The sequence below is a fragment of the Neomonachus schauinslandi genome, chromosome 8, assembly GCF_002201575.2.
Source record: "Neomonachus schauinslandi chromosome 8, ASM220157v2, whole genome shotgun sequence".
Lineage (NCBI taxonomy): Eukaryota > Metazoa > Chordata > Mammalia > Carnivora > Phocidae > Neomonachus > Neomonachus schauinslandi.
In genome coordinates this window covers 118,833,376-118,857,744 of record NC_058410.1, presented here as the reverse complement: position 1 = coordinate 118,857,744, position 24,369 = coordinate 118,833,376, and the positions used below count along the sequence as shown (strand labels likewise).

Here is a 24,369-nt window from a genome sequence, read left to right as displayed (position 1 = left end):
GGAAATGTGCATTCAAGTCCAGGAGGCACAGAGAACCCCCCTCAAAATCAATACCTCCACATATCATAGTGAAGCTTGCAAATATCGGAGATAAAGAGAAAATCCTGAAAGAAGCTCGGGGCAAGAGGTCCTTAAGCTACAAGGGTAGAAACATAAGGCTGGCAGCATACCCATCCACAGAGACCTGGCAGGCCAGAAAGGACTGGCATGATATACTCACTATGCTAAATGGGAAAAATATGCAGCCAAGAATACTTTATCCAGCAAAGCTGTCATTCAGAACAAAAGGAGAGATAAAGAGTTTCCAGAACAAACAAAAACTAAAGGAATTTGTGTACACTAAAACAACCCTGCAAGAAATAGTAAAGGGGATCCTTTGAGCAGAGACAAAGCCCAAAAGTAATAAAGACCAGAAAGAAACAGACAATCTACTATAATAGCGACTTTACAAGTAATAGAATGGCACTAAATTCATATCTTTCAATAATTACTCTGAATGTAAATGGGCTAAATGCTCCAATCAAGACATAGGGTATCAAACTGGATTAAAAAAGACAAGACCAGGGACGCCTGGGTGGCTCAGTCAGTCAAACATGTCTTCAGCTCAGGTCATGATCCGAGGGTCCTGGGACTGAGTCCTACATTGGGCTCCCTGCTCAGCCGGAGCCTGCTTCTCCCTCTCCCACTCCCCCTACTTGTGCTCACTCTCTCTCTCTCTCACTCTCTGACAAATAAATAAATAAAATCTGAAAAAAAAAAAAGAATAAACGAAGACCCATCAATATGCTGTCTGCAAAAGACACATTTTGGACACAAAGACACCTCCAGATTGAAAGTGGGGGGGGGGGCGGAGAACCATTTATCATGCTAATGGACATCAAAAGAAAGCAGGGGTAGCAACCCCTATATCAGACAAACTAGATTTTTTTTTAAAGATTTTATTTATTTATTTAACAGAGAGAGACACAGCGAGAGAGGGAACACAAGCAGGGGGAGTGGGAGAGGGAGAAGCAGGCTTCCCGCGGAGCAGGGACCCCAATGCGGCGCTTGATCCCAGGACCCTGGGATCATGACCCTAGCCGAAGGCAGACGCTTAACGACTGAGCCACCCAGGCGCCCCAGCAATCAAGTGATTTTCACTTTGATATTTCAAAAGACACATTAAGAAACATATCCAAACTTTGTTCTCTTCACCCAAGTTTGGTTTTAATATTTTATTAAAAATTCTTGAATTTGTAAATATTCAAACACTGCAACTTAATGGCACAAGAATGACAATGTACTAGCAATAAAATAAAAATAGAAGCTAACTATTTAGAAGCAGTAGCAACTCCCATACTTCAAAGATAATTTAAACAGGCAATTTTAGTTGGTTAAGCGACTGCCTTCAGCTCAGGTCATGATCCTGGAGTCCCGGGATCGAGTCCCGCATCGGGCTCCCTGCTCGGCAGGGAGTCTGCTTCTCCCTCTGACCCTCCTCCCTCTCATGCTGTCTCATTCTCGCTCTCAAATAAATAAAATCTTAAAAAAAAAAAAACAGGCAATTTTAAAGAGTGCTTCATATATGTACAAAGCCACTCTCCGCCTGCAGTAGTGCTGCCCCACCAGCAGAGGACGCCGCTGCTAAGCGTCTCAGATGCCGCTGCAAACCCTTTAACCAATAGCTGTTGCAAGCTCTTAATTAGCTTGAATCGAGGAGTTCATATCAGATTTTATTAATTATGTTTACTGCTTATTGCACTTACCTATACTACGTACTAACTGGCACAGAAGTGTTCTAACAACTGGTTGAGCCGTACCAGAGGAGACCAGCTGAATGTCAGTGCTGTTTCCTTCTATTAAGACAGAAGCCACTCGACTCCTGCAGGAGGGTACTCCCGGCACCCGCACTCTCAGTACCACCAGCTTCTGCTCTCCGGGGCTTGTCCCATTCTAATTCCTACTTTCCTGCATTTCCAACTTTTCTGCCTCACTTGATCCTTCTTCTTAACAGCATATTAAAACACTCAAAACTTTACAAAAAAAAAAAAAAGTTTCCTCAATTCTATATACTCTGCTCCCTCCATTTTTCTTTCCTTGCAAATACGGCCAAATTTATTGAGAATTGTATTCTTTCCTTCACTGCCTCCATTTCCTTCCTCCAAATTATTCCTCCATCGTCTGACATCTGGGGCTTCTGATCTCACCTGTCCAATCGAACTGCTCCCACCAATACCATCAAGGCTCCTTGCTGCCAAATCCAGTGGCCACTTCTCATTCTTGGTGTCATCACTCCCCAGGAGCATCTCACACTTCGCCTTCTTACCTGGGCTTTCACCGCACCACACTTTCCAGGTTTCACCCTGTCAGCTGGCTTCTCTTGCCCTGCCTTCCCTTTGGTGTATGTTCTTTACTTTCTTCCTTAGCTCTCTTCTCATGCTACACATTTTCTGAGGGCTATCTCCATTACTCTCCTCCCGCTGTGTGTTGATGCCACCCAAATCTGTGCAGCCATGACCCCCTTCCTCCAAGCTCCACTGGAATAAACCCTGTCGCAGAAAATGGTGCCACCCACCCAGTTGTCAAGTCAGAAACAGGGTATGCAATCTTGTCTCTCCCCCTCCTCCACACAGTAAAACGATTCCCCAGACATTAACTTTACCTCCTAAGCACCCCATAAAACTACTTCTCTTCCGGGGCGCCTGGGTGGCTCAGTCGGTTAAGCGTCTGCCTTCGGCTCAGGTCATGATCCCGGGGTCCTGGGATCGAGCCCCACATCGGGCTCCTTGCTCTGCGGGAAGCCTGCTTCTCCCTCTCCCTCTGCTGTTTCCCCTGCTTGTGTTCCCTCTCTCTCTCTCTGTCAAATAAATAAATAAGATCTTTTAAAAAAAAAAACTACTTCTCTTCCATCAGCCACTGCCTTAATTCCAGTTTCCATTCTCTTCCCCTGGGATCACTGCAAAAGCCTTGGATCTCTCTCCCCTTTCCAAGCCAGTCTCTATACTGCAAAGTGATCTAAGTCACAAATCTCTCCTTGTTTTTAGGCTTAAAGTTCTTCACTATTCCTCTGGATAAAGCCTCCCTCTTTAGCATGGCTGACAAGGCCCAAGCCTCCCTCTCCTGCTTCACCTTTCCCCACCTCTCCCTTGTACCATAAGCCCCTAAGTCACGCTGAATACATTGGTCTTCCCAGTTTGTCATGTGCTTGTTCCTTAACCTTGGCTGTCCCCTCTGGAATGCTCTTGCCCTCTCAATGCCTGACTAACTCCTAATCAGTCTTCAGGCCTTGGCTTGGACCTCTGTTCCTCTAGGCTTCTTTTGACTCACCCAGACTGGTTTAGCTGCCCCTGTTGAGTATTTTCATAGCAATTATTTACCATAGACTACCGACTTTTTCACAGTCTTACATAACTTGCTATACAAACACAGCTTCCAGCCCTGTCCACCACTTCTTGCTGATAAGCATCCCAAGACACCCCCCACCCCCATGGAGCCACCACTAACCCATGGGACCCTATATGACCCTTCTCACAGCATTTATTATACTTTTTTTGTAATTGTCTATTTGTTTCCATTCTCCAATAAATTGTGAGCCCCACAAAGGACCACTTTTTTTTTTTTTTAAAGATTTTATTTATTTATTTGACAGAGACACACAGCAAGAGAGGGAACACAAGCAGGTGGCATGGGAGAGGGAGAAGCAGGCTTCCTGCAGAGCAGGGAGCCCGACACGGGGCTCAATCCCAGGACTCTGGGATCATGACCTGAGCTGAAGGCAGATGCTTAACAAATGAGCCACCCAGGCGCCCCCACAAAGGACCACTTCTACATCACTTACCACTTAGCAGCAACTGGCAGATAGTGATTGCTCAACAAATGTTCAGTGGGTGAATGAATCCTTGGGGTGATTATAGTTCTAGCCAGCTTAGTTATGAAGTTCAATGGACACATGTAATTAATTTACATAGTGCTATAGAATTATTGTATTATTAGTATCTAGCTGTTTTAGTCCTTGAGGGTACAGTCTATGCCTTATTCAATTTCTTTGTTCCAGAAAACTCAGCATGCCTGGCACATATTGTTTTCAACCAACTTTTGTTGATTGTATCAGTGATCATAAAAAATTAAGAAACAGAGGCCCAGATAATTGAACAAACCTAGACTGCACATTGTCCCAGAAGCAGGATTAGAACTCAGTCTGATGTGGCGCCTAGGTGGCTCAGTTAGTTATGCGTCTGCCTTTGGCTCAGATCATGATCCCAGGATTCTGGGATTGAGCCCCTCGTCGGGCTCCCTGCTCAGTGAGGAGTCTGCTTCTCCCTCTCTCTCTATCTGCTCCTACAACCCCCAACCCACTGGTGCTCTCTCTTCTCTGTAAGTCTCAAATAAATAAAATCTTAAAAAAAAAAAAAAAACAACTCAGTCTGAAAACAGGGACTCCTGGAAGGAAGTTTCTCAGTGTCTAAATAGAATGCCAGTATGAATGAGAGAAGCACTGAGTTCTCTCCATCAATAGACTGACCAGAGAGGTGCCTGGCTGGCTTAGTCGGGAGAGCATGTGGCTCTTGATCTCAGGGTCATGAGTTCAAGCCCCACATTGGGTGTAGAGACTGCATAAATAAATAAACTTTGAGAGAGACAGACACTAGCCAGAAGCAATGGGAACTGCCAGGGCCCCAAGCCTCCATGGTCAAGTATCCTCATAGTAGATGTGACATAGGCCAAGGAATGTGAGGACAGGGGTCTTGGGTATTTCAGCATGGAAGGGAGATTGGACCCCTGGTTTCCTTTGTCCCTTTTAGTTTCAACTCTTAGCCCCAGGTACTGTTATTGGGGTATTATTTGTCCTTCTCTGAAATCTGTTTGATGCTAAGATAGTTCTTTTCCCAGTCTTTCTTTGCTACATTGAGTGAGTCAGTGACAGGTGCCTGGAAAGAATCATTTACAGTATAGCCCATGGGGGATGTTACCTCCTTCTAGGTGTTCAGCATAAAAATCCCCCCTCTTGGGGCGCCAGGGTGGCTCAGTCGGTTAAGCATCTGTCTTCGGCTCAGGTCATGATCCCAGGGTCCTGGGATCAAATCCCACATTGTGCTCCTTGCTCAGCAGGAGCCTGCTTCTCCCTCTGCCTGCCGCTCCCCCTCCTTGTGATAGCTCTCTCTCTCACTCTCTCTCTCCCTGACAAATAAGCAAAAAATAAATGAAAAATAAATGAAAAATTTTAAAAAATAAATAGTAAAATCTTAAAAAAAAAATCCCCACTCTTCAGCTTCCCCTTCAGCTCCAGGTCTCACCTTTTCATCCCCACACCCAGACTCTCCCAATAGCCCTGGTGAAATTCATGACACACCAAAGAGATAAAAGTGAAGAGAGGCAGCATTGCAGAGGAGGTGGGGAGGGGACAGGTAGAATTCTGATTTTCTCCCTTTCCTCCATTTCTTGAGAACACTCCAATGTCCCCTACCTCTAGAAGCAGATAAATCCTCTGCTTCCCTAAACATCATGAACCCTCAGAGGAAGCTGAGCCTTAGCTCCTTTCTTCCATCAGAAGAGTCAGCCTCGAGGCTCAAGAGCCCAAGATGGGAGATAGGTGGGCTTTTCTCTAACTGGGACTTTTTCTTTTACCACACATTTTAAGTAACCTTCAAGCACATTCACATGCTGATGGTATTTTATCTTTGCACTGGACTAGAAATTCCAGGACTTATGTCTTCACTGGGACCAACAGATGGTGAGCTTGGGGAAATGTGACCAGGACTCAAAAGCCAAACAGGTCAGCCTCGCCTAAATGTACTTCCTTTCCTTCACTCCTGGATTGACCAGGTTTCTACTAGCATTACAGAAAACTGCCCTGGGTGGCTCAGTTCGTTAAGCGACTGCCTTCAGCTCAGGTCATGATCCTGGAGTCCCGGGATCGAGTCCCGCGTCGGGCTCCCTGCTCAGCAGGGAGTCTGCTTCTCCCTCTGACCCTCCTCCCTCTCATGCTGTCTCTCATTCTCTCTCTAATAAATAAATAAAAAATCTTTAAAAAATAATAAAAAATAAAATTCTTAAAAAAAAAAGAAAAACTGCCCAGGGACCCAGATCCTGCAGGGGATGCTTTAGAGTGAAGAGAAGGAATCTGGTACTCCATCTTCTCCTCACCCCTGCACCTAACAGTATAGGTTTGTCAACCTGTTGAAAATACTTTTTGCTACCACTTAACTCAGACAACACTGTGGCAACCAACAAAACAAATCCCATTCTCCCTTTTCTCCAACAATTAAGTCTAGGAGTCCAGCCGCCTGCTTAACAAAGAAGTACAGAAAGTCTTCAGATGCCCTGACTCACAAGATAACTGACTGCTGCTGAGATGCACAGGACTCCATAAGATAGCTTTGGCTACCTGCTGAGTTCTAGCTCAGACCCTGCACTGATCATCTTTGCTCTGTCCCCAACCAGGCTAACTGGGATTCAAAACACCAGCTCGGGGCGCTTGGGTGGCTCAGTCGTTAAGCGTCTGCCTTTGGCTCAGGTCATGATCCCAGGGTCCCGGGATCGACCCCGCATCGGGCTCCCTGCTCTGCTGGAAGCCTGCTTCTCCCTCTCCCACTCCCCCTGCTTGTGTTCCCTCTCTCGCTCTCTCTCTCTGTCGAATAAATAAATAAAATCTTAAAAAAAAAAACCCAACAAAAAACAAACCACTGGCTCTGTGCCCTCTCCTATGAATCTCATAGACCTTTAGTGCATGTGGGCCTTTAAATAATAAAGCTTAACACTGTACTTAAGGGGCTGGTCTGCTTAAATCATAAATGTGCACACTAGTTGTTTGCCAGTAGTTAAGATGCTACTTGTACACATTTAATCACCATTTTCACAAACATTGTCTTAACTAAAAATTTCTATCAACAGGAAGTCCTAGAATTATAGTGTATGAGCCCCAAAGATTTGGAGAGTATCACACACCCTTCTTGGGTGCCTGAGAATGGGGTCTTAATCATGGCCAGGCTGCATGCACATTTAGGTCAGGCCCTGTCTGCGCATCTTTATATGCTCAGTGCTTAGCAGAGATCCAGACACACAGTTGGTCCTTGATAAGTATTTGTTGAATTTGAATAAATCCTATAAAAAGCTCACACGGAGACATCAGCTTGTCACACCTCTTATCACTTCTGCTCCAAAAAGCTCCTTACTAGTAGACCTTAGTAGACCCAGGTCTAGCAGCAGGGGGGCACACAAGAGAGAAGGAATGGCACTAACTCCGAAAGAGGGTTGGATTCAGACCAGGCCTCAAAGCCTGAAGTGACTTACCCTCCCCATGTTGATAATGGGATTCATACGGTGCAGAGTGGGAGAGTGAGCAGAGACAGTGGATTTCAGGGCCTTACAACCCAGTGAATTAACCCCTAAGAGAACTCTTCCTTCCCCAAGAGGGGAAAGAAAGGAGAAGAGGAGAGAGGCCTCCCACAGCTGGTGGCTAAAACAGCCGCTCTCACCTCAGTCCATTCGGGGAAGGGGCTACAAAGCAGACAATCTTTATTCACAACTGGGGCAGCAGAGGGGAGGTACCCCCAGGTCAGTCCAAAAGCAGAGACGCTGGGTGGAGCAGATGGAGCAGCGTAGGGACTCAGCACTCGTCCTCTCCCAGTAGGGCATAAGGGTTTCGGGCAGCCAGGCTGGACCCTGGAGCTGAAGTTGGGGTGTCCTCATCCCCTTCCCCCTCCTCATCCGCATCCCGGTCCTCCTCTCCCTCCTCCTCACAGGAGCTGCTCAACTCTTCTTCTTCCTCCTCCTCCTCGTCACCTGCTGGCCCCACCCTGCCCTGCAAAACCACCAGCTCTGTGGTCTCCGGATGGGACTCCCAGGTGCCTGGGGAACCAAAACAAGAAAGGAAAGTTTTAAGCAAGGAACTAAAGCCAAAGAAAGGTGGGGAAGAGGCAAAGACTAAGAGTAACAATTGGTTTTGCAGCCGCCAGCATTCGCCCGTTCAATCATTCAGACTCCCAGGTGCTAGGCACTGAACAGCAGCTCCGCCTACATGAGCTCTCCACCGCCGCCTGACCAGGGGGCAACTACCACCCTGCCTTTGCGGATCAGGAAACTGTCTCAAAGACACTTAGGAACACAGAGTTGGCCGACAGGTACAGAATCCAGGCCTGACCCTCGTTCTGTGTGGCCACAAAGCCCACACCCTTCTGCCTACAGTATAGCACAAGAACACTGGCTGTCTGACCTTTCTGTTCACTGTAGCCCGGGGGATGAAAACACAGGCTGAGGCGGCCGTCCAGTGCCAGCCGTAGGAGGCTATTGGCTGCTCTGTACACATCGTTCCGCGCTGCCTTAGCTGTCTTATAACCACGCTTCTCTGCCCAGGCTGGAGAGAGAGAAGACAATAGTGGGGAGGGAAGCCATTAACTGGGCCCAGTCACCACCACCCCATTCCCATAACACAGCTCTTCCAGTTTTCTCCAAGAACATCCCAGGCCACTGATCTTGCAGGCCCCACGACAGAAATCCAGGCATGAGTAGCCAGGTGCTTCACCAATGGCAGAACCTCTGAGGAGCGGTGAGGAGATAGGGCAGGGTTCAGGGTAAGGGGAGGGGAAACCAGGAACATGGAGCCCACCTTCACAGATGTCCCAGGCACACCAGGGGTGTTCCGCTGAGGGATCCTTGGCCTCTGGGTGGCGCAGGCGGAGCAGGACCTGCACAGGGATTCGAGAGGCCAGGTAGCCGACGGCAGTGTATGGCTCCTGGATTTGGGCAATGGGGTAGATCCCTGCCAGAACCTGAGGGGAAACAAAATGCTCAGTCTGTTCCTGACCTCCTGCCTCTTCTCCCTCCCTGCCCCCTCTGCCGTCATACCTGTAACTGCCTGGGCAGAAGGGATGGGAATATGAGGCCAGGGCAGTCACAGAGCTTCACAGAGGGGGTGAGAAAGTAGGTCTGAAAATATCTGGTGTGGCCAGGAGTTCTGGAGACACTCACAACCTTCCTGCCCACCAGCCCGTTGATCAGAGAGGACTTGCCCACATTGGGGAAACCTAAGGAAGGCAAGAAAAATTAACACTGGACAGTTCCCTACTCTGCGACAGGCAGGATGCAGTACTGTAGCCATAGATAAAAAGGGAAGTAAGGCACAGAAATTAAGGAAGCAGTATAACCCTGCAAATTTCAAATCAGACTCTGGGCCACCAGGGCTGAATCCTGGCCTCTCCACTTATCAGTTTTGTAACCTCAAAGCAATTTACTTCATTTTCTGAGCCTCTGTTTCCTCATTTTACAAGTGCAGATACCTTCAAGCTCAAAGTGGTCAGGATTAAAAACGACTGTGTGGTTCAGTGCCTGCAGTACACTAAATGCCCAATACAAGTGAGACATGCAGCTCATAATCATCGGAACTTCTCCAGGGAGAAGACTGGAAACCCTTGAGGCTCACTGCCACTCTCTTCAGGACCACCTCCATCACTCTGGGTGACTTTGGTATCTGCACAGGTGGCCTGTTTAGCACCCTGGCCTCTCAGTGCCAGCATCTATCTTCCAAAGGTCATTTCCAACTACCCACTGCCATGGTCATACCCTGGATCTGGTCAGTTCACACCTCCAAAATCTCAACTGCAAGCACCACTCTCTGCCCTGATATCCTATCATTCCAGCTCACTTATTCTGTTCCTCAGTTCCAATAAATCTTCACTATTCCATACAGGACTCATGTCCTCACTTCCCTTCTTACCCAACTGAGATACCATGACCCAGCTCTACAGCCAGCCCCTTTCACAGACCATGAACTCCCAAGTCCTGCCCCTCTCCTCCATCTTACTTATTCCCATGGCTCCCATCTCCCAGTGCTCTGACACTCTGGCTTGTCCCATAATCACCAAGGTCGCTCCCACATCAAGATCTTTTCATTTACTGATCCCTTGGCCTGGAAGGCCCTTTGCCCCTATCTCCAAATGGCTACTTCCTCTCAACATCCCGGGTTCTTCTCAGAGGGGGCTTTCCATGAGAACCCTCCTCTCTAGGTCACTCTCTACTCCCTTTCATTGCCCCTAAATAATATGATTTCAAATCATGAATCAATTCACTTCCAAGGCAATAAGCTCTGTGATAGTAGGGACTTTCATGGCAGCTTAATGTGCTCCTGGAACACCCCCTGGCACTTAGTAAATATTTGCTGATAACTAGAAGTAAATCTAAGCTCAGGACTGCCTGTGCCACAGAAAATGCTCTCCCTTACATAACTCTGAACACAGAGAAATTACTGCAGATGCTTGAAAGAGTGGACACCCCACCTCCCACCCTTGCCAGGGAGAAGCAGGAGGAAAGGACTGGAAAGGGTGCCATCTGTCAGCAGTCAGGTAGGTTGTTCCCAGGACAAAAAGAAGACTAAAGTCAGGAGCGTTTCCAAGGAGCCCAACTAACTACTCTACTCTCCTTAATTTGATTCCCCTATCACCTCAGATGCCACAACTTTGCCCAAGTCGCTTCTTACCTCTCCCACCAACAAAGGAAAGAGGCCCTAGGCCCTAATCATACATTCCTTTCTTCCCCACCAAGAGCAGAGACAAGGCTCTTAATTCAGGGAAGATTCTCCTTGACGATAGACTTAAGGGGATAAGTCTCAGAAAGATACTCATGCTAACTAAGCTCCTGCTAGGACTTAGTGATTTCTCTACTACAAATTGATGAATACCATGGAACAGTTAAGACATATGTCATTTAGAACAACACCTGGTACCTAGTAAGCACCGTGTAAATATTAAATTTTAACAATTGTGATTATTACTATTAACACTATTGGTCAGTCATCATAGGCTATCCCCATGCTATTCTCTTCATTCCTCACATCTGTTCTTCTAATTGGGTGTCAGCATCCTCACTCTAAAAATCAAAATAACTAAGACTCAGAGTGAGTAAATAACTTGCTCAAAATCAGTATAGAGCTAAGAAAAGCCTGAATTTAACTCAAGGGTGCCAGGATCTTTCCACGATTGCCGACACTTTCCTTTTCTGAAACTGTACTTCAGAGGAGGCCGCCATGCATGGGCCACCACTTCCTTACCCACACAGCCGATGGTCACCACCCCATCTTTGTAGCGCTCCCGGGTTGGGCCGGTCGGCTCCATCGCTGAGTCAGTCTGCTGCTCCACCAGGACTGCAGGTCCATCCTCCTCTTCCTCCTCCTCCCCAGAGCCATTTCCCCAGGTGGCCCCTGCCACATCTCGGGCAATCTTCTCCCGCCAGCTGCTCAAATCCACTGTCAGGGAAGGAGAAGATGAGGAAGGTTCTCCCCAGGGCCCATAGAGTTCTATGCACTGCACAGCTGATCTAACTGGCACCCTCTGGAGTTGGAGAGTGCCAACCTACATGACAGATTCTCCCTAGCCTTCACTTGACCCCACCCAGAAATCATGTGAATTTTTGAGTTCCAGAAAAATACTGGGAAGACTGAAGGCAACAGACCACTGGGGCTCCTGCCTACCTGCTGCCTTTGTTGCCACCAAGTCAGTTTGCTCCCTCTTCTATCCCTCCCCCTGGCTGCTCACCTACATCCATAATAGAAAGGACGAACTTCAGGGAAGGTAAGCAAAATGACTCCAGGCCTTGGGTCACCCCCAAATCCTTCCACAGCTCCCCTCTAAGAGTATATACCTTTCCCTGCAGTGATGGCTTCACAGGCTCTCAGCAACTGCTCTGGCCCCAGGGCCCGAGTCCAACCTCTCCCCCGCCTCCGACTCTTCTTCAAAACTGAGATCAGAGGGCACAAGTGTTAGTGCATGGGCTTATGCACCCCATCTCACCCACCACCCTTAGGCCCAAGATCAGGTACTCCTTTGTCAACGAGGCTCTCTGTTCTCCCTGTTGTCCCCTGCCACCCCACCTCTCCCATGCTGCCTTCTTCATTGCCCACTCACCGCTACTGGGGTCCTCTGGGGTGCGGGGGTCCCGAGGGAAAGAGGTAAAAAGGACTATGTGGAGCTGGGGATAGTGTTGGTGAAAATAATGCTTCCAGGCAACCACGAGAGCCGGTGGGGCTAGATCCACCTTGTTCAGGACCAAGATCAAGGCCAACCCAAGTTCTCCAGTCACGTACTCGTAAAGTGCTGGTGGGAAATTCACAACCTGGGACAGGGTTGGTGAGAGGAGGGAGCAATCAGAGGTCAACGCAGAGTTCTCTGCCTCCAGCTCCCCACTCACCAGGCACCACTCAGAGACAAGACTCTGGTGGTAGCAGATTCTGGGGCAAAAGGGTAAATCAGCAAAACTGAACTAGAAAAATAAAGTAGCAGTAAGCAATACCTGTGCATCTGTCTCTGGGGGACTTCTTACAGGTCCTGATTAGGGATAGAAATGAGCCAAAAACAGGACAAGGAAACAGTGATACCTAGCACACTGGCGTAAAGGTTGGGATCAGGCATGGGCGTGGGGGTTGGGATAAAACTTAATACCTGTTTTTGTGTGCACACAACGATCTGCATGTATATACATGCACATATACTCATGCACATGTCTGCAGGCTTGTGATGAGCATGTGTGGCTGTGTGAGTGCGTGTGAGCACACACGTCTGTATGTGCATGAGGGCATGTATACGTGCCGTTAAGGACTTCCAACCTAAATGTCCCCAGAGACCTCTCTTTTTCCCACTAGAGGACAGCAATTGGGAGTGGCAGAGCCAGGTTAACACAAGGGTTGCCCAGCAGCCAAGTTTAGAGCTTTAACCACTATCCTAGCCTTCCATGTAAGGCTGAGTTCTGTAGTGACTGATGTGGCGGGGCGGGGGAAGCCCCCAGCTGCCTTCACAGAATCCCGGGGAGCACCACACTAGAACTTTCTATTGGTTTAGCTGTGGTGGAATGAAAACGGGATACCTAGTTCTTTATCAAAGGAAGTAAAGAAGAGAGTCTGTTAACCAGAGCAGGAGTGACAAACTGTGACACTGATGAATGAAGGACTGAGTTCCTCACTGCAGACATCACTGTGAGGTAGAGAAGACTAGAAAAGAAAGATACCTCTCCATCTCCCAACTCCTGCCTCTGCCCTTTACCCCATAAGAATCTTCCTCCCCCATCCCCCTTGTCACCCTCATTCCCAGTACTCACTGGATGTCGGGTATCAGTGATAAGCAGAATAATGTCAGACATCTCCAACACACGCCACAGCTGCCTCCATGTCTGAAAAGACAAGATCAGTGGAAGAGTACCTAAGTCCAGAATTCCTCTCCTGACTGACCCCAGACCAACTGGACCAAAGGTCACTATGCCCAACTCCTGTCCCCACTCCATTCTCACCTCCAGATTATGTTCAAAGTAGCTGAGTTTCTCAGAGGTGTAAGCCCCATGAATCTTCCCAAGATACTCCTGGAAGCTCCGTTCCTCCTGGCTCATTAGCTGCTCTTTGGACATCTCATAGCTCCAAGGAGGACGTCGGGGAAAGTCCAGGACTGGCAAGTTAAGAAAAAGTCCAAGTAAGTCTGAGAATAGTTTCAGGGCTCAAGAGTGGATCCCAGACCTCTCACCCCTCACAGTCAGCTTTTCCTCCTCCAACCTCCTTCCCCCAGCCCATTGCCTCTCCCAAACATCCAGGTGTTGAGCTCTCACCTGAGCCAGGCTGATAGACCTCCCGGATGTCCAGCTCCAGCAGCTCAGCACCGCCCGGCTGTAGCACTTGCTCGCGGGCTGCCCTCTTTCTCCTTTCCACCTCCTCGCGGCTATCTCGCTCAAAATGCAGCCGGTATCTAATGGGACAGGGACCGCAGCATTTCTTGCAATCCCGTGGCCACAAACTCCCCTCCGTAGAGCTTTCTCTCCAGAGTTGTTCAAGTCTCCTCTCAGTCGACTCTCCCTCCAGTACCTCTCCCGCAACGCTCGGCCTTCCCCTAAACCTCGCCCTTTTAAAAGCCAAGAACTCTCTCCAGCCCCTCCGGTAGGGAGGATTGTGGCCCGCTCCGGTGAGCCAGCTGCCTGCGGAGACTCGGCATCCCAGTCCCTCCTCCTCCACCAGCAGCAGCCAGCTTTTCCCCCCAACACTCTCACTTCCGGGTAGGCGGGGATGCCCCGGCCAGCGCCCCCTGCCTGCTCTCACCGATTTGGGTCATAGCTTCGAGGACCCAGCCCCTGGGAAGGCTGCTGGTTGAGCCTGCGGATTTGATGGGTCACAGATTCCCCGTCCGAGGTGTCGGTCTGCTCCTCCCGCCGCTCCCGGCTCCCGCTGCGGCTGTTGGAACTGGATCGCAGCCCATCTTGAAGCCCTGCGGGGAGGAGGCGGTGACGCCAATATGGGACGGCTCTAAGGGGCCGTAAGACCCTCTCCCCGGTCTGTGTGCTTCCCCTCACACCACCCCATTTCTTTTGAGGCCCGATCCTTCCACCATCCTGCCCAAGACCCTACCGGATGTGCGTTGGGGGGGGGGGGAGTCATTCCTCCTCCAGGGACCTGCGGGGATGGCGCCCCGTTCGAGCTGGAGGGATTCCCCTCCCCCAATTCTCCATCCTTTCCCACCCCTTCCAGGGAGACCGGGGTGAGAGAATCCCGATCGTCGGCACGCGGCCAACACCCACTCCTATGCCCCGCAGGGATGCGGCGGGCACACCCCTCCTTCCAGAGGTGCGGGAGCCCGAGCCCCGCCCCCTCCCCTCGCTACCGCACTGACCTCGCTTCCGCTCCCGCTTGTCCTGCAACTGCTTCTTCTTTTGCTTCACGCTGAAGGGCTTCTTTCTCGGCATGGCCTGGACCAGTCACCTGGCCCACCCTCCGCCGAGCTCCCGCCGCCTCAACTGACTCCCCCCCCACCCCCCCGGGCAACCCCCGCCGCAAAGGCCTGGGACCCTAAAGGGGGCGGGGCTATGAGGTGACGTCAGCGGGCGGGCCTGGCCGATTTGCCCCCCCGTTGCCTGGGTGAAGGCGAAAGAAATACGGCCACTTCCTTCTGGGAGCGAGGCAAGACGAGGATGCGGGGTGGGCTACCCGCACGTGAGAGTCAGTGGCACGGAGAGGGCGCAGCAGCTGCGAGGAAGGAGGCGCGCGTGGGAGGATCAAGCTAACTTCGTCACGGACGCTACCAACTCGCGTTCGGAGGAGGGGGGAACGTGTGTCACCACTACCTTGCGCGCTGGGGGGGAAGCTACCACTCACCTGGACGGGGCGGTGGAGCGGAGGGCGGGTCCTACCACCTGGGAGAAAGAGGAGCGGGGATGCGCTGAACCTACTCTACCCACCCCCACCCCGGGCTTGACCCTAATGGAAAGACGGGACTGCGCGTCCCGGGAATGAAGTCCAGTTGCTCGTCTACGCTGGGGGCGGGGTCAGACGTCTCGAGGGGCGGGTAGCGGTCTGAAGAGTCCTGGGACCCAAATTCCTTGTGGGAGCGATAAGGAGCAGGTTTACAGATCATAAAGGCAAGCGCAGGCGAGGAAGGAAACCCAGGTGGGACAAGGATTTTTGGAGAGAGGTCAGAGGGCATGAAGTTGTGACTGCAGCCGTTACCATAGTAACCGGGAACCGGATGTGGCGATCTTAAGGGGCGACAGCTCTCTCAGGTGTTCTGGCCCGAGAGCCTATCGACTCTATGGCACACAATGAGGAGCCGGTTGTGGGTTTTTTTTCAGAGAGGGGATAAGAGAGGAATTCTTCAAAGCATTTATAGGAACGCAACAAAAAGAAGGCTTGAGACTGCCTCTGTGCCTGGCAGAGACCGAGGGAGGCGTTTTATGAGAGAATGAGCCTCACAAAAGCTCCTCGCAGCCTTCCGGAAGTGAAATGGCGGGAGCCTCAGCCTCTCCATCCACCCCCCGGAAGCGGAAATAGAATCCCAGCGTGCCCCTTCCTCACTGCCCTCCAAATCCCGCTGCAGCCATTGCCGCAACCACGATGCCGAAACGAAAGAAGCAGAATCAGCAGCAGCCGCCGCCACCGCAGCAGCCCCCGCTGCCAGAGCGGGAAGAGACTGGAGACGAGGAGGATGGGAGTCCTATCGGTGAGGAGCTCGGGAGGGGTGTGCACATGCCTGTCAGCTGGCCGAGGCGAGGGGTTAAGGTCTGAAAAGGTGCGGGGGAGGGGGCTCTAACGGAAGGAGGAAGGGCGCAAGCGCTTGGGCGGGGCTAGGAGGCTGTCCGTTGTGGAACCCTGAGCGAGTTCTCTTCCTTGACCCCTCAACTTCGATCCGGCCTCTAACCTTTCTGAAGAAGGCAGGGGAGGAGAGGATAAAGAGCTCGTGTGCGCAGTCGCAGAACGCCAAGGGAGAGGGGGCCCTAGAGAGGTTGCAGATTGCGATGACTAGGATAACAATTTGTTACCAGACTTGCACAGGGAAGGTAGAAGTGCTGCCTTCCCTAAACTACTCTGGGGCGGGGGAGATCGTTCTGATTGGCCAGCAGTTAAAGAGAGGGATTGAATTACTTCTGGAATCACCTGGATGTTTTGGGTAGCAACTATGTAAGGGAAAGAGAAAGATACCCTTCCCGCATTATCTTTTTTTTTTTTTCAAACTAGAAACGCTTTTTTGAGGAAAGGGCAGGGAGATTTGCCTGAGAACTTGTAACACTGCTGAGAATGTATCTGGCTTTACTGATTGAATTAAGAAATGAGTAGTAAAAAAACATAAGAGGATCATCGGTATGTTAGTTCATTCTGATGACTATACTTTCATATCTACTCTTAGGACCACCCAGTCTTCTGGGCCCTCCCCCCATGGCCAATGGAAAGCCTGGTGACCCCAAGTCAGGTGAGGATGAGGGGGCTCTGATTCTTTGATTAGGTCCTGGAGAAGGGAGCAACGGAAGGACTAAAACCCAGGAGGACTTAAAACCAAAAGATCAGGGATTCTGTACAGAAATGAATGGAGAGATGTTATATATTCACAGATTGGAAAGCTCAATGTTATACAAATGTCACTTATTCCCAAATTGATCTATAGATTCAATGCATTTCCAGTTACAATCCCTATAATGGAAATAAGCATTCTGTGTTATTACATGGAAATGCAAAGGATCAGGCTGAGAGACTGCAAATACAATCTTGAAGTAGGAGGACTTACCCTGAATATCACTATTTACTGTAGACCTATATTAGCTATGGTGTGGTATTGGCACAACAACAGACCTAAAAGTCAATAGCCCGGTACACAAAGTCCAGTAACAGGCCTGCACATACGTAGACACCTCATTTATGATGAAGATGGAGCTGAAGTAGTGGTCATTTCAGTAAATGATGCTGGATTAATTGGATATTCACGGGGGCGGGGGATGAATTCTGACCTATTCATATTGTATGTAAACATCAACTCCAAGTGAACTGTAGATCTAAGTGTTAAAGGTAAAGAAAAATATTTTCATGGTCTTGGAGGAGATAGGAGTTCCTAAACAGACCAGAAACATTATAAAGATTGATAAACTGAACTACATTAAACTTTTATTAATCAAATGACACCATTAAGAAATTAATAGGAAGTCATAGAGTAGAAAATATTTGCAATAAATAGAACCGATAAAGAGCTTGTATCTAGGATATACACAGGACTCTTTTAGACAGCCTGTTAGAAAAATGGGCAAAGTATCAGAACTCTCTCAAAAACAGATCTAAATGACCAAGAACATGTGAACAAGAACTCAGTATCATTAGTTGTTAAATAATCACAAGACGAAAACATAACACTTAAGACCCTTGTGCATGTTGGTGAGATTGTAAAATGGTGCAATTCTATGGAAAACACTACGGAGTTTCCTCAAAAAAAATTAGAAATAGAACTACCACATGATCCAGCATTCCCACTTCTGGGTATATGTCCAAAAGAATGGAAAGCAGGATCTTGAAGAGATACTTGCACACTCATATTCATAACAGCACTATTCACAATAGCCAAAAAATGGAAGCAACCCAGATGTTCATTGACAGATGAATAAACAAAATATATATATATATATTCATACAACGGAATATTATACAGCCCCCAAAAGGAATGGAATCTTGTCACATGCTACAGCATGGACGAAGCTTCAAGCCATCTTGCTAAATGAAACAAGCCAATCAAAAAAAGACAAATGTATAATTCCACTTATGAGGTATTTAAAGTAGTCAAATTCATAGAAGCAAAGTAGAATGGTGGTTACTAGGAGCTGGGTGGAGGGGTAGAAGGAGAGTTGTTTAGTAGCTATAGAGTTTCAGTTTTGCAAGATGGAAAAGTTCTAAAGATCTGTTTCACAACAATGAGAATTTACTTCACACTACTAAAACATGCACTTAAAAATAGTTAAGATGGCAAATCTTTGGCATCTGGCTGGCTCATTCGGTAGAGCATGCCACTCTTGATCTCAGGGTTGTGAGGTCGAGCCCCACGTTGGGCATAAAGTTTGCTTTAAAAAAAAAAAAAGAGCAAATTTTATGTTACATTACATGTACAAATTTAACGTTACATGTTCCACAATTTAAAAAAAAAAAACCTCTCCAGAATGGCAAAAATGAAAAAAATCGACAATACTAAGTGTTGTCAAGACTATGGAACAATTGCCGGTGGGAGTGTAAATTGGTACAGCCACTTTAAAAAAGAAAGTTTGACTTCATTAAACTTTAGCATACATATACCCTAGGACCCAACAATACCTCTACTACGTTTATACTCAACAGAAATGCATACATATGTGTAACGAAGACATGTATAAAAATGTTCATAGCAGCATTTTTCGTTATAGCCCCAAACTGGAATCCACCCACATGTCCACCATCAGTAGAATGGATAAATAAGTTGTTGTGTGTGCATGCAATGGGATACTACACTGCAATGAAAATGAACGAACTCCTGCTACAGGCAACCTGGATGAATCTCACAAACACCATGTTGAGCGAAAGGAGCCAGACAGAAAAGAATGCAGACTGTATGATTCCATTTATGCGAAGTTCAAAAACAGGCAAAAACTAACCTATGGTGCTAGAAGTCAGGATAGTGGTTACCTTTGGGGAGGAGGGTGGAATAGTGGGATGGGAGGGGCACAAAGGGGGGGAGGAATTGCGAGTACTAAGAAGGCTCTATCCCTTCACCTGGGTGGTAAAAACACAGGTGTGTTTACTTTGATGGTAATTGAGTTGTACACTTAAAACTGGTGTATTTTTCTGTATGTATATTGTACTTCAATAAAAAGTAAAAAAACAAAAACACAGGGCTTCCTTATCCGGATTAAGCTGGCCACTGATCACCTTTCCATGTCTTTCTTTCTCTCTCCTTCTCTCCAGCTCTTCACAGAGGTCCTCCAGGATCAAGGGGACCAATGATTCCACCACTGCTGAGTCTCCCACCTCCTCCCCGGGGCAGAGGCCCAATTCGGGGAGGCCTAGGCCCCAGGTGTGGCCCATATGGTCGTGGTTGGTGGGGGGCCAATACTGAACCTCCTTTTCCTGGACCAGGCCATGGGGGTCCTTCCAGGGGAGGCTTTCACAAAGAGCAGAGAAATCCTCGAAGGCTCAAAAGTTGGTCTCTTATCAAAAATACCTGCCCGCCCAAGGATGGCCCCCAAGTTGTGGAAGGTGAGGTCCATTTTTTAATGCCTATACACATTTAATACCCATCACTCCCAGAATGCCTGTGACTCTACCATTCTAAAATGTCTGGAAATGGCAGGGAGTAGAAAATCTGACTGCCCTCTCTATCTCTGCTTTTTGTTACCTTTGTGTCCTTTCTTCTATTTTAAACTTACAATTTTCACTTGTTTACAGACAAATCCAACCGCCCTGTCTGCCGACACTTTGCCAAAAAGGGCCACTGTCGATATGAGGACCTCTGTGCCTTCTACCACCCAGGCGTCAATGGACCTCCTCTGTGAGACTGTGCCTTCCCATCGAGGCTGGAAGGAGCCCTCTGACCCAGCGGCCATATATTTCCCTGTGGCCCTGTGATGGCTACTGTGAGGCTGTTCCACCCACCACCCTCAGTCAGTGACACCCGCCCCCATCCGCCACCTCCCCAATTTGGGGTCCAGAGCTGTGTTTCATCACTGGTGCCCAGTGTGTGGGCTTTCTTCTGATCCAGCCTCCAGAGACTCGCCTTCAGGACCCCATCTTTGCTCCCTTCAACTGCCTCCTGGATCCTCTTCCCCCTCGCCAACTGACTGCTGAACAGGAAACCTCTTTGGTGCTGTTTCTTGTGCATCTGTCCACCCAGCCCCCGGTACTGCCCTCGATTCCTGAGAGCCCTGGAGCAGTTTCCTACCATTCCCTTCTAGCTGCTTGTTTTAAGTCCTTTTTATGTGACAGCCCCTACCCCCGAAGTTGCCAGTTGCTCTGTGAAACTCACCAGGTTGACCTGGGGTCAAGTATGGATGACGGGTGCAGAGTTACTCCCTGAAAGGCCACTCTCCCTGCTTTTGGATTTTGTAGTTTCTACGTCAGTAGCATGATCCCCACCGCTCTGGTCTGTGATCACTGTGCTTTGTGAAACTGTGCATCCCCTCGTACGTAGCCTTTCTCAGTGTCCGTGGCATCTTTGTGACTTCCCAACACTAGAGTAAGTTTTTCTGCCAAAATGAGTGAGGCTCTTGGTGCCCTCTAGACTTTCCGCACCTCCCAACATGGGAGAATTGTGAAACTTTCCACAAGACTGCCTCCCTGGTCTCCCCATTCTCCTGGTGTCGGTTTTTCTGGGTTTGACACAAGCCCATGAGATGTCCTCTGAAGCCTCTGACGGGCTACCCTATTTCCTCTCCAGCCCACTTTAGTTAGAGTACGTCATTGTGAGGCCACCAGCCCTTTCGTCTGAATTCTGTGAATCTCCACCCGGCCTACCTTTGGGTGGAACCTGGACAGTACTGTCGCCCTCATCTAACCTTCTTCCCTACATCCCTGGCACTGGTTGTTTTCTGTGAAAACGGCAGTGAACAGGTTTGGTTTTGAACTGGCCCTGAGGAAATGGGTCAGGAGTTGTGTGGGCAAGACGGAAGGATGAGAGCCGTTGGAGAACTGAGAATGAATTTTTTTTCTTTTTAACATTTTTTTATATTAGTAATAAATGCAGTGGAAACAAGCATTTTCTTCAATCCCTGTGTTCCAGTCATCTCTGGAGGTGCAGATAAGGCTGTTCTTGTAGTCACTTTATTCTTCCATTTGTTCATACACAGTGGTGATGGAGAAAGGAAAAGCTTGAGTTTCAGTCTGAAGGAACCAGCGAGGTCCCATTAACCTGTAAGCATCAAACACACCAGGCTGCATTACGTTCAAGAGTAAGGTTTTAGAGGAGAACGGAAAGGCCAAGTATCCATGGAGTAATTTTTTAATATTCTACCCATGTTTGTAGGTTTGATGTTTTTGGAGTTGTCATGGCTAAAACGGTCTTTCAACAAATATTTGTAGATTTGAATGTGGCCCTGACAATATATTAGACACTAGAAATAACAGAACTAAAACCAATGAATTTAAATCTACAGGGGAAGACACGTTTATCAAAAAATCATGAATATGTGTAAGGTCACACCTGTCAAAAGTGAGACATAATGAAAAGGGAGTCGGTAATAAAGGGAGACTAGGAAGGTGACATCTGAGACAAGCTCTGACGGACAAGCAGGAGGCCTGAGGTGGAAGAGTAAAGTCCAAGCTAAGGTGTTTGCTAACAGATGGGAAGAGTAGGAAACGAGGCAGAAGGAAGAAGAGCGAAACCACTCAGGGCCTTGCAGAACATAAAGATTTGGGTCTTTTTCTTAATACCAAAGCCTTTGAAGGGTCTTAGGCAGGTTGATATGGATTAGATTCGTTTTTCAACAAGATTGACTCAATGTATGGAGCTGACCAGGCTTGGAAGTGCCTTCAAAGGTAACCAGTAGTCCAGGTGAGTTATAGTATAGACTTGGGTAGTGGAACAGGAGAAAAGTAGATATTTGAAAATAGATCAAAATGAAAGTATTTTAGGTTTATCAGGGTAGTTCTGGCTTGCATAACTAACATTTAAAAAGAAAGGGAGAAAACAATGCTAGGAATTTGTTTGAAATTACTGAGTTTGAGCTGCCTTTTAAGATCTCCGATAGGAGAGAGAAAATAGGTGGGTATACAGGTTTGGTATTCATATTAAAACTAGTGACATAAATGTCTTCTGCATATCTGAGTGTTTTACAATATAGGTGGTAGTTAAACCATGAGCATGGAAACATTGATTATTAAGTACCTACTATGACCCAGTTTATCAGCTTTTAAGTTCAGTTGTAACAGAAACCAAAGGTAGTCTTAAAGCAAAATAGAAGTTTATTTCGTACAGTTGGAGAGGTAGACAGCCCAAGGTATCAGGCCACTACCTCAGGTATTCAGAACCCCTCCCCCCAGGTTTCAGGTCCACAATTACTGGGGTCAGATCCTCCTATTCATGGTTTGGAAAGTGAAGATAGCTTATCCATGTTCCAATTCTCAGTATGCACCAGGAAGGGCAGAGGACACCAGCTGTCTTGGAGGAAATTTCCTTAAAGCTAATACAGCTCTTCAACTTTATGCCACTGACTGTAATAACTAGTCTTCCTGGCTGCCACTGAAGCTTGGATAAGTGATCTTTATTCAAGCAGCTATGTGCTAAGCAAAATACTGGACTTTCAGGATGAACATCCTCTATTAGCCCCTCTGCTAAAATTTCGGGATGCAGTAGAGAGTAAGACTAAAAGTGTCAATGCCCTCCAGCCAAAGACCACCAGGAACACACCCATAGTCAAGCAACTGGATATATTAACTCCGCAGAGGTTATCTCACTAGAAGAGGTTAGGAATGACAGGACTAGGGTTTGTGCTAGGTGATTTGGGGGGAAGGTTCAGGGAAGCGAAATTGTTCTGGGTTGGGTGCTATCAGGAAGTGAAGGCAATATAATCTCATATAGAAGGAGGGAGAAATGAAACATGGCTAAAAGTGTAGCTGGTCAAAAAGAGCCATCATTTTAGTGGAGAGGGCGCTATTTAATATTTATGGTGTTTGTAGAATGACCTTGTCTTTGTGCTTAGAGAAGCTTATGAACTTTGTCATACTTCATGACAGTCACAGTAGCCTTGGCTGACATTGGTGTACTGTGAGGTTATGTTCAACCTGAGCACCATGGCCAAGCTGTTAGAATCAGGCCAATTCCAGTTGTCAGGGGCTGTTCTTCTCAAAAGTGAACACATGAATAATTACAGGTTGTGATTAATGATATGAAGGAAATAAATGTACCGTATAGAGAATAATGGTCGGGGGCTACATAGGATGTGGTGGTTGGGTAGAACTCTCTGAGGAATCCGTTGCTGAAGTCACCTGAGAGGAGAATGTCAAGTGGGAAGAAGAGAGGGCCCAGGACAGCCTGGAGGAGGGCTGACATTTGGTGGCCAAGTAAGAATGAGGATGAAACCGACAAGGAGATGGAGGAGGGTTGGCCAGAGGGGGTTGGGGAGATATCTCAGAGTGTAGTGTCTTCTCTTTGCTTAATAAATATATTTTTTGAATAAATGAAGTAGACATGGCTTGCTGATGAGGGGGAATGAAGAAAGAGAATGACCTTTCAGTTTGGGCCCAAGTAACTAAATGAAAGGTGGTGTGATTTCTTGATGGGAAACCTGGAAGAGAGACAGGGTTAAGGACTAAAAACAAGAGCTCGGTTTTATACATATTAATTTGAGATATTTATTAGAGATCTCAGAGAGGATGTCCAATAAGCAGTTGGATTTGTGAGCCTGGAGCTTAGGGCAGAAGTTGGGGTCAAGAAGAGAAATTTGGGGGGTGCCTGGGTGGCTCAGTCATTAAGCCTCTGCCTTCGGCTTGGGTCATGGTCCCGGGGTCCTGGGATCAAGCCCCACATCAGGCTCTCTGCTCGGCGGGAAGCCTGCTTCTCCCTCTCCCACTCCCCCTGCTTGTGTTTCCTCTTTCACTCTCTCTCTGTCAAATAAATAAATAAAATCTTTAAAAAAAAATTGGGGGATCTTCATCAGTTATGGATGGTATTTAAAGTCATGAGACAGGGCACCTGGGTGGCTCAGTCGTTAAGCATCTGCCTTCGGCTCAGGTCATGATCCTGGGGTCCTGGGATCGAGCCCCGCATGGGTCTTCCCTGCTCCGCAGGAAGCCTGCTTCTCCCTCTCACACTCCCCCTGCTTGTGTTCCCTCTCTCGCTGTGTCTCTCTCTGTCAAATAAATAAAATCTTTAAAAAAAAAAAAAAAAAGTCGGGGCACCTGGGTGGCTCAGTCGTTAAGCATCTGCCTTCGGCTCAGGTCATGATCCCAGGATCCTGGGATCGAGCCCCGCATCGGGCTCCCTGCTCCGCGGGAAGCCTGCTTCTCCCTCTCCCACTCCCCCTGTTTGGGTTCCCTCTCTCGCTGTCTCTCTCTCTGTCAAATAAATAAATAAAATCTTGAAAAAAAAATAAAGTCATGAGACATAAGTGGTAAGTCTAGATAGAGAATGTCAAAGAATGTGCCTCAAAACATTTAGACCT

At 48.0% G+C, this 24,369-nt stretch overlaps 2 protein-coding genes across 4 annotated transcripts; one reads left to right on the top strand and one right to left on the bottom strand.

The window, feature by feature from the left end:
• Positions 1-6,949: 6,949 nt before the first annotated feature.
• GNL1 (G protein nucleolar 1 (putative)) lies at positions 6,950-15,267 on the bottom strand. The gene is made up of 12 exons (XM_021697071.1): positions 14,610-15,267; positions 14,042-14,207; positions 13,558-13,694; positions 13,249-13,400; positions 13,060-13,131; positions 11,874-12,081; positions 11,611-11,706; positions 11,021-11,215; positions 8,824-9,002; positions 8,585-8,747; positions 8,192-8,332; positions 6,950-7,827 (listed from the first exon to the last, which is right to left on the bottom strand). The coding sequence occupies exons 1-12, from the start codon at positions 14,680-14,682 to the stop codon at positions 7,586-7,588; spliced, it is 1,824 nt and encodes a 607-aa protein (XP_021552746.1). The 5' UTR covers positions 14,683-15,267; the 3' UTR covers positions 6,950-7,585.
• A 38-nt stretch (positions 15,268-15,305) lies between these two features.
• PRR3 (proline rich 3) lies at positions 15,306-20,966 on the top strand. Of its 3 annotated transcripts, XM_021697068.1 has the most exons (5): positions 15,306-15,932; positions 16,617-16,679; positions 18,643-18,825; positions 19,181-19,471; positions 19,661-20,966. In XM_021697068.1, the coding sequence occupies exons 1-5, from the start codon at positions 15,827-15,829 to the stop codon at positions 19,765-19,767; spliced, it is 750 nt and encodes a 249-aa protein (XP_021552743.1). In that variant the 5' UTR covers positions 15,306-15,826; the 3' UTR covers positions 19,768-20,966. The 3 variants fall into 3 exon arrangements, with proteins under 3 accessions (XP_021552743.1, XP_021552745.1, XP_044773349.1); XM_021697070.1 differs by lacking the exon at positions 18,643-18,825; XM_044917414.1 differs by lacking the exons at positions 16,617-16,679; positions 18,643-18,825.
• The last annotated feature ends 3,403 nt before the right edge of the window (positions 20,967-24,369 follow it).

Bases quoted from the DNA above. Each gene is read 5' to 3' on its own strand.
- PRR3 (XM_021697068.1), top strand. From the start codon at position 15,827: ATGCCGAAACGAAAGAAGCAGAATCAGCAGCAGCCGCCGCCACCGCAG. The intron at 16,680-18,642 runs GTGAGGATGAGG...TTTTCGTTATAG, and splicing joins GCCTGGTGACCCCAAGTCAG to CCCCAAACTGGAATCCACCC. The intron at 18,826-19,180 runs GTATGATTCCAT...CCTTCTCTCCAG, and splicing joins GACAGAAAAGAATGCAGACT to CTCTTCACAGAGGTCCTCCA.
- GNL1 (XM_021697071.1), bottom strand. From the start codon at position 14,682: ATGCCGAGAAAGAAGCCCTTCAGCGTGAAGCAAAAGAAGAAGCAGTTG. The intron at 12,082-13,059 runs GTGAGTACTGGG...ACCCTGTCCCAG, and splicing joins TCACTGATACCCGACATCCA to GTTGTGAATTTCCCACCAGC. The intron at 7,828-8,191 runs GTCAGACAGCCA...TTGGTTCCCCAG, and splicing joins GGGCTACAGTGAACAGAAAG to GCACCTGGGAGTCCCATCCG.